Consider the following 13,762-nt stretch of genomic DNA (forward strand, 5'->3'; position numbering starts at 1 on the left):
GTCTTTTTCTATGCATTGCAAATGCAAATTCTTTGGTGCTTTGATTAGACTAAGGTCTTTTAGTTTGCATTCAGTTTTGAACATAACTCAAAATTTTTAGAACATAACTTTAGAAAAAAATCAACTTTTTGGTATATTGGAAAAGAAAAATTGTCATACAGTTTTTATAACGGAAAAATGCTGATCATAGAATTTTCATACAGTTTTCTGTATGTATGGCCTTGCATGGAATTGTATGGTAAGAATTTTTTCATTTATGGAAATTGCATGATAAGAAGTTTTGGTCAACCCTGGTAGATGAAAAATTAACCCGAAAAGATCGGAACTGCGAAATTTAAATTGCGAAATGTAAGAGGAAATTTGAAAAGTTAAAGTGCTCAAAAGTTTGTCTTCATGAAACATTTATACAAAACTTGTTTTTCTAACCAGCGTGACAAAAAAAGGCCTGTCGTAATTTTTATACTAAGAAAAAATGAGTCAGCTTCACCTGCGTTTTAGTTACCTCGGTTCTAAATTATCTGAGCATGATTTAAAACAATTGGACATGTAAACAACCTTACCCCTTAAACAACAGAGGAATAAAATAGTTTGCTTGATCAAGAAAAATATTTTTCACGCAATAGAAACTAATCACTTTTGATGCTGGCTATTGTGCTTAAATTATTCGGTCGGGAAATTTTGCTCGGCAAATTCCAAAACTAATGTGATTGAACCTGTTTGGTAAATATAAGCCAAACAAATTCAAGCTACAAGCCCAAGCAATTCAATCAATGTTTCAGGTACCCGGGTTGACCTCGGTACACCGGAAAATACTTGTTATACAATTCCATACATTAAGTGTATAGAAAAGTGCTTGTCATACAATTTTCGCGCGATTTCGAATAAAGTTCGATAGAAAATTTAAACTACTTCAAATAAAACAGTCTGGGGATAAAAAAACCAGGTTTTTATTTTTTTGAAGAAAAAAATGCGTATCATAAAATTCCCTAATATGGAAATTGTATGAAATTGTATGACTAACACTTTTTTGATGGCGACAGAAAAAAATGATTTTGAAATTGCCCGAAAAACTTTTTTTCGTGTTTTTTTTTACCGCAAATCTAATTTTGCACTCAAACAAATATTTTCCTTGAAAAACTTTGTGAATGCAAAAAAAGTAGTTTTTTGTATGCATAACTTAGTCCTGGTTACACTAATATTGGACTTATTTCCTTTTTGGTTAATTTTTTTCCTCAAAAACTCTGAAAACTCCTATTTCTTTTGTATGAAATGTTTAGGTATGCCTTGATTAATGTCTGATTAAATGAAAATTCAATATGAGGGGAATTATGAGAAGTTAAAGTGCTCAAAAGTTGTATGAAAAGAGCAAATTAACCAAAGAGCAACTTTTCAGGCTATTTCTAAATGCAATTTTAATGCGAGACGGCGAAACTTATGGTTACTACATATGAGTAACCAAGGTTTAAGTCATTTGTGTTTGGTTACGAACACAACCAAAGAATTTTGAGAAATTAAATTGTAAAAAATCAAAATTTTTGGATTATGGTAAAATGCTAGTCATACAATTTCCATATATGAAAAAAAAACTAATCATAGACATTTCATGCAATTTTCTGTACTTATGGAATTGCATGAAAAGTGTATGTTTAGCATATTTCCATATATGAAAATTGTATGACTATTATTTTTGGTCAACCCGGGTGAACTGTTGGGTCTTTTGATCGGGAAAGTCCAAAACTAATGTGATTGAATCTGATTGGTAAATAAAAGCCAAACAAATTCAAGCTACAAGGCATTACAATCATTTTTTCAGGTATCCGGTTTGACCTCGATACACCGAAAATATTTGTCATACAATTCCATACAATAAGTGTATGTAAAAATGCTTGTCATACAATTTTCGTACAAATTCAAGAAATGTTCGAAAAAAAAGTTAAACTAATTTCTGCGGCTGTTTTATTCAAATAAAACAGTCTGGGGATGAAAAAACCAAGGTTTTTAATTTTTGAAGAAAAAAATGCTTATCATAAAATTCCCACATATGGAAATTGTATGAAATTGTATGACTAACACTTTTTTGATGGCGACAGAAAAAAGTAATTTTGAAATTGCCCCAAAAATTTTTTCGTTTTTTTTACCGCAAATCTAATTTTGCACTCAAAGAAACATTCTCCAAGAATTATTAAGTGAATACAAAATTAATTTTTTGTGTGCATAACGTAGTCCTGGATTCACTAATAATGGTTTTTTTTTACTCTTTGCTGGATAAATTTTTTTTTCAAAAACACTGAAAACTCCTATTTCTTTTGGTATGACATGTTTAGGTATGCCTTGATTAATGTCTGATAAATTGAAAATTCAATTTTTAAAAATAATCATCTTTGAAATATTTTGCCAAAACTTATAGATGGTTACTTTCTTATATCATTTGTTAAGGACATCTCTGAGGCAATTCAGGTCTTTTTCTATGCATTGCAAATGCAAAACCTTTGGTGCTTTGATTAGACTAAGGTCTTTTAGTTTGCATTCAGTTTTGAACATAACCCAAAAATTTTAGAACATAACTTTAGAAAAAAATCAACTTTTTGGTATATTGGAAAAGAAAAATTGTCATACAGTTTTTATAACGGAAAAATGCTTATCATAGAATTTTCATACAGTTTTCTGTATGTATGGCCTTGCATGGAATTGTATGGTAAGAATTTTTTCATTTATGGAAATTGCATGATAAGAAGTTTTGGTCAACCCTGGTAGATGAAAAAGTAACCCGAAAAGATCGGAACTGCGAAATTTAAATTGCGAAATGTAAGAGGAAATATGAAAAGTTAAAGTGCTCAAAAGTTTGTCTTCATGAAACATTTATACAAAACTTGTTTTTCTAACCAGCGTGACAAAAAAAGGCCTGTCGTAAATTTTTATACTAAGAAAAAATGAGTCAGCTTCACCTGCGTTTTAGTTACCTCGGTTTTAAATTATCTGAGCATGATTTAAAACAATTGGACATGTAAACAACCTTACTCCTTAAACAACAGAGGAAAAAAATAGTTTGCTTGATCAAGAAAAATATTTTTCACGCAATAGAAACTAATCACTTTTGATGCTGGCTATTGTGCTTAAATTATTCGGTCGGGAAATTTTGCTCGGGAAATTCCAAAACTAATGTGATTGAACCTGTTTGGTAAATATAAGCCAAACAAATTCAAGCTACAAAACCAAGCAATTCAATCAATGTTTCAGGTACCCGGGTTGACCTCGGTACACCGCAAATACTTGTTATACAATTCCATACATTAAGTGTATGGAAAAGTGCTTGTCATACAATTTTCGCACGATTTCGAAAAAAGTTCGATAGAAAATTTAAACTACTTCAAATAAAACAATCTGGGGATAAAAAAACCAGGTTTTAAATTTTTTGAAGAAAAAAATGCGTATCATAAAATTCCCTAATATGGAAATTGTATGAAATTGTATGACTAACACTTTTTTGATGGCGACAGAAAAGAGTAATTTTGAAATTGCCCCAAAAATTTTTTTCGTGTTTTTTTTACCGCAAATCTAATTTTGCACTGAAACAAATATATTCCTTGAAAAACTTTGTGAATGCAAAAAAAGTAATTTTTTGTATGCATAACTTAGTCCTGGTTACACTAATATTGGACTTTTTTTCCTTTTTGGTGAATTTTTTTTTCTCAAAAACTCTGAAAACTCCTATTTCTTTTGTATGAAATGTTTAGGTATGCCTTGATTAATGTCTGATAAAATAAAAATTCAAAATGAGGGGAATTATGAGAAGTTAAAGTGCTCAAAAGTTGTATGAAAAGAGCAAATTAACCAAAGAGCAACTTTTCAGGCTATTTCCAAATGCAATTTTAATGCGAGACGGCGAAACTTATGGTTACTACATATGAGTAACCAAGGTTGAAGTCATTTGTGTTTGGTTACGAACACAACCAAAGAATTTTGAGAAATTAAATTGTAAAAATTCAAAATTTTTGGTTTGGTTTATGGTAAAATGCTAGTCATACAATTTCCATATATGAAAAAAAAACTAATCATAGACCTTTCATGCAATTTTCTGTACTTATGGAATTGCATAAAAAGTGTATGTTTTGCATATTTCCATATATGAAAATTGTATGACTATTATTTTTGGTCAACCCGGGTGAACTGTTGGATTTTTTGCTCGGGAAAGTCCAGAACTAATGTGATTGAATCTGTTTGGTAAATAAAAGCCAAACAAATTCAAGCTACAAGCCCAGGCATTACAATCATTTTTTCAGGTACCCGGTTTGACCTCGATACACCGAAAATATTTGTTATACAATTCCATACATTAAGTGTATGGAAAAGTGCTTGTCATACAATTTTCGCACGATTTCGAAAAAAAGTTCGATAGAAAATTTAAACTACTTCAAATAAAACAGTCTGGGGATAAAAAAACCAGGTTTTTCATTTTTTGAAGAAAAAAATGCGTTTTATAAAATTCCCTAATATGGAAATTGTATGAAATTGTATGACTAACACTTTTTTGATGGCGACAGAAAAAAGTAATTTTGAAATTGCCCCAAAAAATTTTTTTCGTGTTTTTTTTACCGCAAATCTAATTTTGCACTCAAACAAATATTTTCCTTGAAAAATTTTGTGAATGCAAAAAAAGTAATTTTTTGTATGCATAACTTGTATGCATAACAATTTTCGCACGATTTCGAAAAAAAGTTCGATAGAAAATTTAAACTACTTCAAATAAAACAGTCTGGGGATAAAAAAACCAGGTTTTTAATTTTTTGAAGAAAAAAATGCGTTTTATAAAATTCCCTAATATGGAAATTGTATGAAATTGTATGACTAACACTTTTTTGATGGCGACAGAAAAAAGTAATTTTGAAATTGCCCCAAAAATTTTTTTTCGTGTTTTTTTACCGCAAATCTAATTTTGCACTCAAACAAATATTTTCCTTGAAAAATTTTGTGAATGCAAAAAAAGTAATTTTTTGTATGCATTACTTAGTCCTGGTTACACTAATATTGGACTTTTTTTCCTTTTTGGTGAATTTTTTTTTCTCAAAAACTCTGAAAACTCCTATTTCTTTTGTATGAAATGTTTAGGTATGCCTTGATTAATGTCTGATAAAATAAAAATTCAAAATGAGGGGTATTATGAGAAGTTAAAGTGCTCAAAAGTTGTATGAAAAGAGCAAATTAACCAAAGAGCAACTTTTCAGGCTATTTCCAAATGCAATTTTAATGCGAGACGGCGAAACTTATGGTTACTACATATGAGTAACCAAGGTTTAAGTCATTTGTGTTCGGTTACCAACACAACCAAAGAATTTTGAGAAATTAAATTGTAAAAAATCAAAATTTTTGGTTTGGTTTATGGTAAAATGCTAGTCATACAATTTCCATATATGAAAAAAAAACTAATCATAGACCTTTCATGCAATTTTCTGTACTTATGAAATTGCATAAAAAGTGTGTGTTTAGCATATTTCCATATATGAAAATTGTATGACTATTATTTTTGGTCAACCCGGGTGAACTGTTCGATTTTTTGCTCGGGAAAGTCCAAAACTAATGTGATTGAATCTGTTTGGTAAATAAAAGCCAAACAAATTCAAGCTACAAGCCCAGGCATTACAATCATTTTTTCAGGTGCCCGGTTTGACCTCGATACACCGAAATTATTTGTCATACAATTCCATACAATAAGTGTATGTAAAAATGCTTGTCATACAGTTTTCGTACAAATTCGAGAATTGTTCGAAAAAAAAGTTAAACTAATTTCTGCGGCTGTTTTATTCAAATAAAACAGTCTGGGGATGAAAAAACCAAGGTTTTTAACTTTTGAAGAAAAAAATGCTTATCATAAATTTCCCACATATGGAAATTGTATGAAATTGTATGACTAACACTTTTTTGTCGGCGACAGAAAAAAGTAATTTTGAAATTGCCCCAAAAATTTTTTCGTGTTTTTTACCGCAAATCTAATTTTGCACTCAAAGAAACATTCTCCAAGAATTATTAAGTGAATACAAAATTAATTTTTTGTGTGGATAACGTAGTCCTGGATTCACTAATAATGTTTTTTTTACTCTTTGCTGGATAAATTTTTTTTTCAAAAACACTGAAAACTCCTATTTCTTTTGGTATGACATGTTTAGGTATGCCTTGATTAATGTCTGATAAATTAAAAATTCAAGTTTTAAAAATAATCATCTTTGAAATATTTTGCCAAAACTTAAAGATGGTTACTTTCTTATATCATTTGTTAAGGACATCTCTGAGGCACTTCAGGTCTTTTTCTATGCATTGCAAATGCAAAACCTTTGGTGCTTTGATTAGACTAAGGTCTTTTAGTTTGCATTCAGTTTTGAACATAACCCAAAATTTTCAGAACATAACTTTAGAAAAAAATCAACTTTTTGGTATATTGGAAAAGAAAAATTGTCATACAGTTTTTATAACGGAAAAATGCTTATCATAGAGTTTTCATACAGTTTTCTGTATGTATGGCCTTGCATGGAATTGTATGGTAAGAATTTTTTCATTTATGGAAATTGCATGATAAGAAGTTTTGGTCAACCCTGGTAGATGAAAAATTAACCCGAAAAGATCGGAACTGCGAAATTTAAATTGCCAAATGTAAGAGGAAATATGAAAATGTTAAAGTGCTCAAAAGTTTGTCTTCATGAAACATTTATACAAAACTTGTTTTTCTAACCAGCGTGACAAAAAAAGGCCTGTCGTAAATTTTTATACTAAAAAAAATGAGTCAGCTTCACCTGCGTTTTAGTTACCTCGGTTTTAAATTATCTGAGCATGATTTAAAACAATTGGACATGTAAACAACCTTACCCCTTAAACAACAGAGGAAAAAAAAAGTTTGCTTGATCAAGAAAAATATTTTTCACGCAATAGAAACTAATCACTTTTGATGCTGGCTATTGTGCTTAAATTATTCGGTCGGGAAATTTTGCTCGGGAAATTCCAAAACTAATGTGATTGAACCTGTTTGGTAAATATAAGCCAAACAAATTCAAGCTACAAGCCCAAGCAATTCAATCAATGTTTCAGGTACCCGGGTTGACCTCGGTACACCGCAAATACTTGTTATACAATTCCATACATTAAGTGTATGGAAAAGTGCTTGTCATACAATTTTCGCACGATTTCGAAAAAAAGTTCGATAGAAAATTTAAACTACTTCAAATAAAACAGTCTGGGGATAAAAAAAACAGGTTTTTAATTTTTTGAAGAAAAAAATGCGTATTATAAAATTCCCTAATATGGAAATTGTATGAAATTGTATGACTAACACTTTTTTGATGGCGACAGAAAAAAGTAATTTTGAAATTGCCCCAAAAATTTTTTTTCGTGTTTTTTTTACCGCAAATCTAATTTTGCACTCAAACAAATATTTTCCTTGAAAAATTTTGTGAATGCAAAAAAAGTAATTTTTTGTATGCATAACTTAGTCCTGGTTACACTAATATTGGACTTTTTTTCCTTTTTGGTGAATTTTTTTTTCTCAAAAACTCTGAAAACTCCTATTTCTTTTGTATGAAATGTTTAGGTATGCCTTGATTAATGTCTGATAAAATAAAAATTCAAAATGAGGGGTATTATGAGAAGTTAAAGTGCTCAAAAGTTGTATGAAAAGAGCAAATTAACCATTTTTTCTAGAGAATAATTTTGTCAGCTTTTTTTGCCTCATTCCGGAACAAGCTTTTTGTCATAGATTTTCTTAAAAGTTGTGAAATTGTATACTAAGCATTATTTCAGCAAATAAGAATTCAAAACTTTTTTGTTTTGAAATTTTGTGTTTCATCCGAAACACACTAAGTAAGAAATTCCTGTAAAAAAGAAAACTCAGAGTGCATTTGGTGATATTTGCCATGTAAGTTACTAACAACTTTTTCCACATAACTATGACCAATTGGTTGAGAGAACAATCTTAGTGACCAAAAATTTTGTTTGAGACTTTGACAAAATAGTGGTTGAAACAATCTAAAAAGAATCCACAAAACATTCAAATGAACAGAAATTGATGGCCGACTTGCGAATCAACGTCGCCGGTGGATGCACTACGCTCGCGTTGCCATTTCGCAGTGGTAACTTGCTACAATTTTTGTGCAGATTCCGTGTTTTTGTTTACAAGCTCGCAACATGTTGGCGCGACTGCAGCGGTCACAAAGGTTTTGGTAATTTTGTATGCATAAAGTTAGAAACACTTTGTATCAAAGGTAACTGTATAAATATTCAGGTGTACTTTTATGAAAGATTGGTCCGTTGAAAATAACTAAGTTCCTTTGATAATAAGACTCATAGAGCTCGCAAACCGTTTATTAAATGGAAGTTCCCATGTTAGAAACGTGTTTCAGTAAAATTTCATTTAAAACTTATGTTTCCTTTAATCGTAAAAACTACTCCCGGGTTGCCCATTAGAGAAGATAATGCGCAATCATACACATCCATTCATGACTTGTATGGAAAATGACTAGTCATGCGCAGCACATACGTTTGTTTCGAAAACCCTTAAGATAGCTTTTCAACGGATTAAATTAGTAGTAAAACGATTTCTCATCATTGTGCAAGCTGTTGGTAGTTATAAATGGTGCTACGTATGGAAGAAGTTTTTCACAAGTCTCTGAAAAACTGTGAAAATAAGAAGTTAATTGACAAAATGACTGAGAAAACGTATCTTTAGTACAAGATGCGCTTTTAATAGATTTTGATTTTTTTTCACCACTCATATCATTGGTCGCAACATTTATGAGAATATTGGAAAACTATTTTTCCATGGGAACACTGGATTAAAAAAATTTATAGTTCATTGCAATTTTTGCTTTCTATCTTCTGGATTTTTGAGTTTTCTTTATAATCTATACCAATACTCAAGATTCTTGACACGATACCAGGTTTTCAAAGATTTTTCTTTAAGTTGTTTCAGGAAATCTTCAAGATTTGTCAAAGATCGCAAAGATTGCTGGGCCTGGCTTATCATATATGGTTACTTGTTAAAACATACGTCGCTCCATAAACTTTTCCATGATAATCATAAGTCGCGCCATGCATGATACCATAGTAATCATAGCAAGCATCCATGGTGACATATCACTTCTCTGACAAAATAACCTGACCAACAGCTCTGATAAAATTATCAAAGTTATCTAACTTGAAGTCCCTCATAACAAAAAAAATGTGCAAGCATATGTCGCGCCATACATGGAAAATGCGTAATTTTAAAATAAAAATACGTCGGCAATTTTTCATGGCTTCCATGGAACCATGCATGGTGCGATGTATGGTTGCACATTTTGCTCAACTCGGGCTCCCTCCATTTTTCCAGGAGTAAAAATTAAAAAAATTGCAAAAATGAATTTTGATCACAAATAATTAAGTTCAATTATGGTTTTTAAGTTTTGAAAAAAGTTGAAACGAGAAATTTGCATGATATAAAACGTTTGATTAATTCAACTTTTCAGTTCAAAATTTCTAACTTATTACTTATTTCCCGATATTTTAAATGCATAACTTTTATACACAGTAGTTTTTAATTTTTTTGATCCCAAATTTTATGCATTATTCTAGGGACCCGTCAATCAAAGATCAAAGTAGTACCTATTTACGTTTGTGCTTCATCAGTCTAAAAACTAATCTTTTGAAATCAAGAAATTTTTAATAATTCGTTGTGTTTTCAGCTTCAACTTGAGTGTTAGTACCATTTATAATCTGAATAATAACCAAAATTGTAACTTTTTGTATATGGTTTTAAAAAAATGTTCTTTGAAATTTTCAGTGGTAAGTGGTTGAAAAAATAGGCCTGTTTATATTACAAAACTATGCCTATATAGGCATACTAAAACAAAAAAATGTGTGTTTGTTCAAACATCACTTGCTTGTGCTTTTCGGTTTTTTGGGTGAAAAATTCAACCTGGTCTACGTTATAATCACAAAATGCCAAATTTTGCACGCAAAATGCTTTTTCCGTAAAATGTTCATTCGAGAACACAATCAAGTTTGCAATCAAAAAAGAAACAAAAAATATTCTAACTCAAATTTGTATTGTTTCTATAGAAAAAAGCATATCAAAAAATTTTCATGTATGAAACTGTATGATAATTTTTGTTCAAACTAATTTTTTTGGTGCTAAAGTTGCGCTCATATAACCAAAACTGCCACAACTTTGGTTTGTTTCAGTCTTAAAACAATTTGAGATAAATTAAGAAAAACTTTCGATTGAAAAAAAATACTTGTCATACAATTTTCTGCTATAGAAATTGTAAAATAAGCATTTTTTCCATAGACTCTATATATGAAATTGTATGACATTTTTCTTGTATGGATGTCAACCGGGTAGTTACTGTTGCACTGATTTGATTATAAGACAAAAGACCAAATTTTTTTTTAGTTTTAGGAGAGATCGTTAACATGGGTTAAACAATCACCTAAAACTACAGAACAAACTTACCGAATTATTTCTTTAAATAGCCTTAATTTTTCTTTGTACTGTTATCAAAAAGTTTAGTTGGAAAAAAAACTAACTGTAAAAGCCATCCATGTTTGGTTCCTGCAGATCCGAAGTACAATCTTATGTACTGTGTTGACTCCGAAGGGGGGCTGTTCTGGACCACTTTTGCTGGATAAGTGACAGCATATGTAGTCAAAGTGTCACCGTCTCGTGAGTCAAATCCACTGTACATGACGTAGAAATAGAGAGCGAGTGCCACTTTGGTGCCAGGGACGATTGAATCAATCTCTCGGCTTCTTTGAGTGCTTCCGATTGAGCATGTGGACGAACAGCTACCACTACTGGACCTGGAGCAATTGTTAAAATTTCTTAATAAATTTTAATAATATATTTTTTTATAATATCAACTACAATAATGTTAGTTCTTCAAAATAATTTTTATTGAGTATTATCCTTTTAATGAAATTAACTACAAGTAAATTATAGTTGAATGTACTTTTTCGAAAAAATTTTAGAATTTTATTAAGTTTTTAGTTGTACGTATTCATGAAGAGTTTGAATTTCAAAAAAGTACATTCAACTATAATTTACTTGTAGTTAAAATCATTTAAAGGATAATACTCATTAAAATTTTTCTTTCGATCAGAATTTTTTGGATAATAATTTGACAGAGGGCAGGGCAATTGAGGGAGATTTTGTGGAAAAAAATATAAACGGATTTTTTGAAATTTTTTTTGTAACATGATTTTTTTCTGAACTCTCAATTAGGTCATTATTTCATTTAAAACTTTGAATTGAAATACTGATCTAATTGAGAGTTCCGATAAAATCATTTTGCAAAAAAAATTTCAAAAAATCCGTTTGAATTTTTTTTTCACAAAATCTTCAATTGCTCTGCCCTCTGTCAATATAATATTCAAAAAACTCTCTGATCGAAAGAAAATTTACCAATACATTATCAATTGAACAAGAAATTATCATTTGAAAATATGACACTTATAACAGGGCCACAGTTTAATTTTAACTACAAGCTACTGATTGAATCTACATTTTCGTTACCATAGAAACCCTCCGTGAACAACTCCAGCTACACTGAATTCTGTGTGTATCTTGTCAGTCTCTTCTTCCGGATAGCCTGCATTCATAGTCGGAGTCGCCGGGGTTGTGACTTCGTAAATTAGGAGTGACTCACTGCTGCTAGTGCGAGGATGGTTCACATACTCCACGTATGCTGTGATACCTAAGTAGTTGGTAGTAGGGTAAATTTTTATCCCAGAACGGGTAAATTTTTTCCTTGTTTTATTCTTGTTCTAACTATTTGATACTACTTCAACTTTTTTATTACAATATTTTGTCTTTAATACTTAAACTTGAATTGTAAAACTAATCAGAAATTAGTACCTAAGTAGCAGGCTGTAGAGTAAATTTTTATCCCAGATCGGATGAGGTTGCCAAACTTTTCTCGTTATTTTCTTGTTCTAACTTTTTGATGCAACACCAACATTTTTCAACCAAATTTTGTGTTTAATACTTAAATTTGAATTACAAAATTAATAATCCATTCCACTTAAAACCATCCGTTCAACTTAATCAGAAACTAATATACAGTGGGTTCTTGGATGGCTTCAAGATTTTTTATTAGTTTTACAACTAACCCCCATTCAGTTGACTTTGATCCTTATGGCTCTGAGTAACATATGAGTGAGGTGATAAGTGGGGGGGGGGGGGTATGGTAGAACCCCATGTTTTGAGATTAAGACCATTTATCCACGGTGGAAAGGACCAACAGAAGCCCGGGTTGACCAAAAATGCTAGTCATTCAATTTCCATATATGGAAAATGCTAGTCACACAATTTCCATGCATTTCCATACGTACAATTCCATACGTACATAGCATGAAAGGTCTTTGATTAGTGTTTTTTCATATATGGAAATTGTATGACTAGCATTTTTCCATAAATCAAAAATTATGATTTTTTACATTTTAATTTTTCAAAATTTTTTGGTTGTGTTCGTAACCGAACACAAATTACATAAACCTTGGTTACCCAAACATAGTAACCAAAGGTTTGGCCGTCACGCATTAAAAATGCTTTGGAAACAGCCTGCAATGTCTTAATTCTGTCTCACGCAAATAATATAACGAAAGTATCAAACTTTTCAATTTTGGCAAAAATTTTCAAAGATGATTATTTCTAAAATTTGAATTTTCAAATTACCAGACATTGATCAAGGCATACATAAACATGCCATACAAAAAAAAGAGGATTTTTGAGCATTTTTGAAAAATGTTATCAAGAGAAAAGGAAAAAAATCCAATATTAGTATATCCAGGACTACGTTATACACACAAAAAATTAAAATTGCATGCAAAGTTTTTTTCAAAAAATGTTTGTTTGAGTACGAAAATCATTTTGCGGTTGAAAAAAACACAAAAAAATTTTGGGGGCAATTTCAAAAATACTTTGAAAATTTTTTGCTGTCGCCATCAAAAAAATGCTAGTCACACAATTTCCATATATGGAAATTGTATGATTAGCATTTTTTTTGTCAAAAAATTTTTCTTTTTTATTTAGTACGATACACCAAAATTTATGCCAAAACAAGAGAAAAGTTCTTCGAAACTTTAGCAAAATGTATGAAATTTGTATGACGAGTATTTTCTCATAGACTTAGTTTATGGAATTGTATGATTAGCATTTTTGGTCTATGGAGATTGACCCGGGAGAGCTGATCAGCTCATCAAGGCGAACCGTTGTTTTGCCCCTGCTTAAGAACTACATGCAATTTTTTTGGCTTTTTTTCTGGGCTGGATATTGTTGCTTCACACTTTAGCAACGAGCATGGATCATGGTGGGCCTCGAACATCCGACCTTTCGTTTGCGAGGCGGAGACGTAACCACTTCACCACTGATACTCTATTACCTTTCTTAATGTAAAACCTATAACCTAGCTTAGTACATTGGGAAACCTATTGCCTATCCTAAGACATAGATGTCTACCAGTACCAAAAAAAACTTCGACAAAGAAAAAAAACTAGATCCAGCCGCGCTTCTGCCTTAAATAAAAAAAACGTGACATACAAGAGAATCGGTCAAGTAGATATGAAAACTCAGTTTTGAATCAAATTGTCTTTTTATTATTGAAAACAGAGCCATGTTGAAACCGCTACTTTCCCACCTATGTCCACTTTGGTTCCAGGCACGATGTTGGCAATAGTGTGAGTGGAAAGAGAACTGGAAAGGTCACAAACTCCAGAGCAACTTCCAGAATCAGATCTAAACTTTAAC

At 31.0% G+C, this 13,762-nt stretch overlaps 1 protein-coding gene across 1 annotated transcript in view; it reads right to left on the minus strand.

The window, feature by feature from the left end:
- The window catches only part of LOC134854991 (uncharacterized), a 36,865-nt gene that overhangs the window by 22,506 nt on the left and 597 nt on the right, over positions 1 to 13,762 (minus strand). Inside the window, exons 3-5 of the mRNA XM_063871371.1 lie at positions 13,653 to 13,750; positions 11,531 to 11,711; positions 10,546 to 10,818 (exon numbers count right to left, since the gene is read on the minus strand). Coding sequence (XP_063727441.1) covers positions 10,546 to 10,818; positions 11,531 to 11,711; positions 13,653 to 13,750 — 552 coding nt within the window. The remainder of the gene's footprint in view (positions 1 to 10,545; positions 10,819 to 11,530; positions 11,712 to 13,652; positions 13,751 to 13,762) is intronic.

Source organism: Symsagittifera roscoffensis, chromosome 10 (genome assembly GCF_963678635.1).
Source record: "Symsagittifera roscoffensis chromosome 10, txSymRosc1.1, whole genome shotgun sequence".
NCBI classification, from domain to species: domain Eukaryota; kingdom Metazoa; phylum Xenacoelomorpha; order Acoela; family Convolutidae; genus Symsagittifera; species Symsagittifera roscoffensis.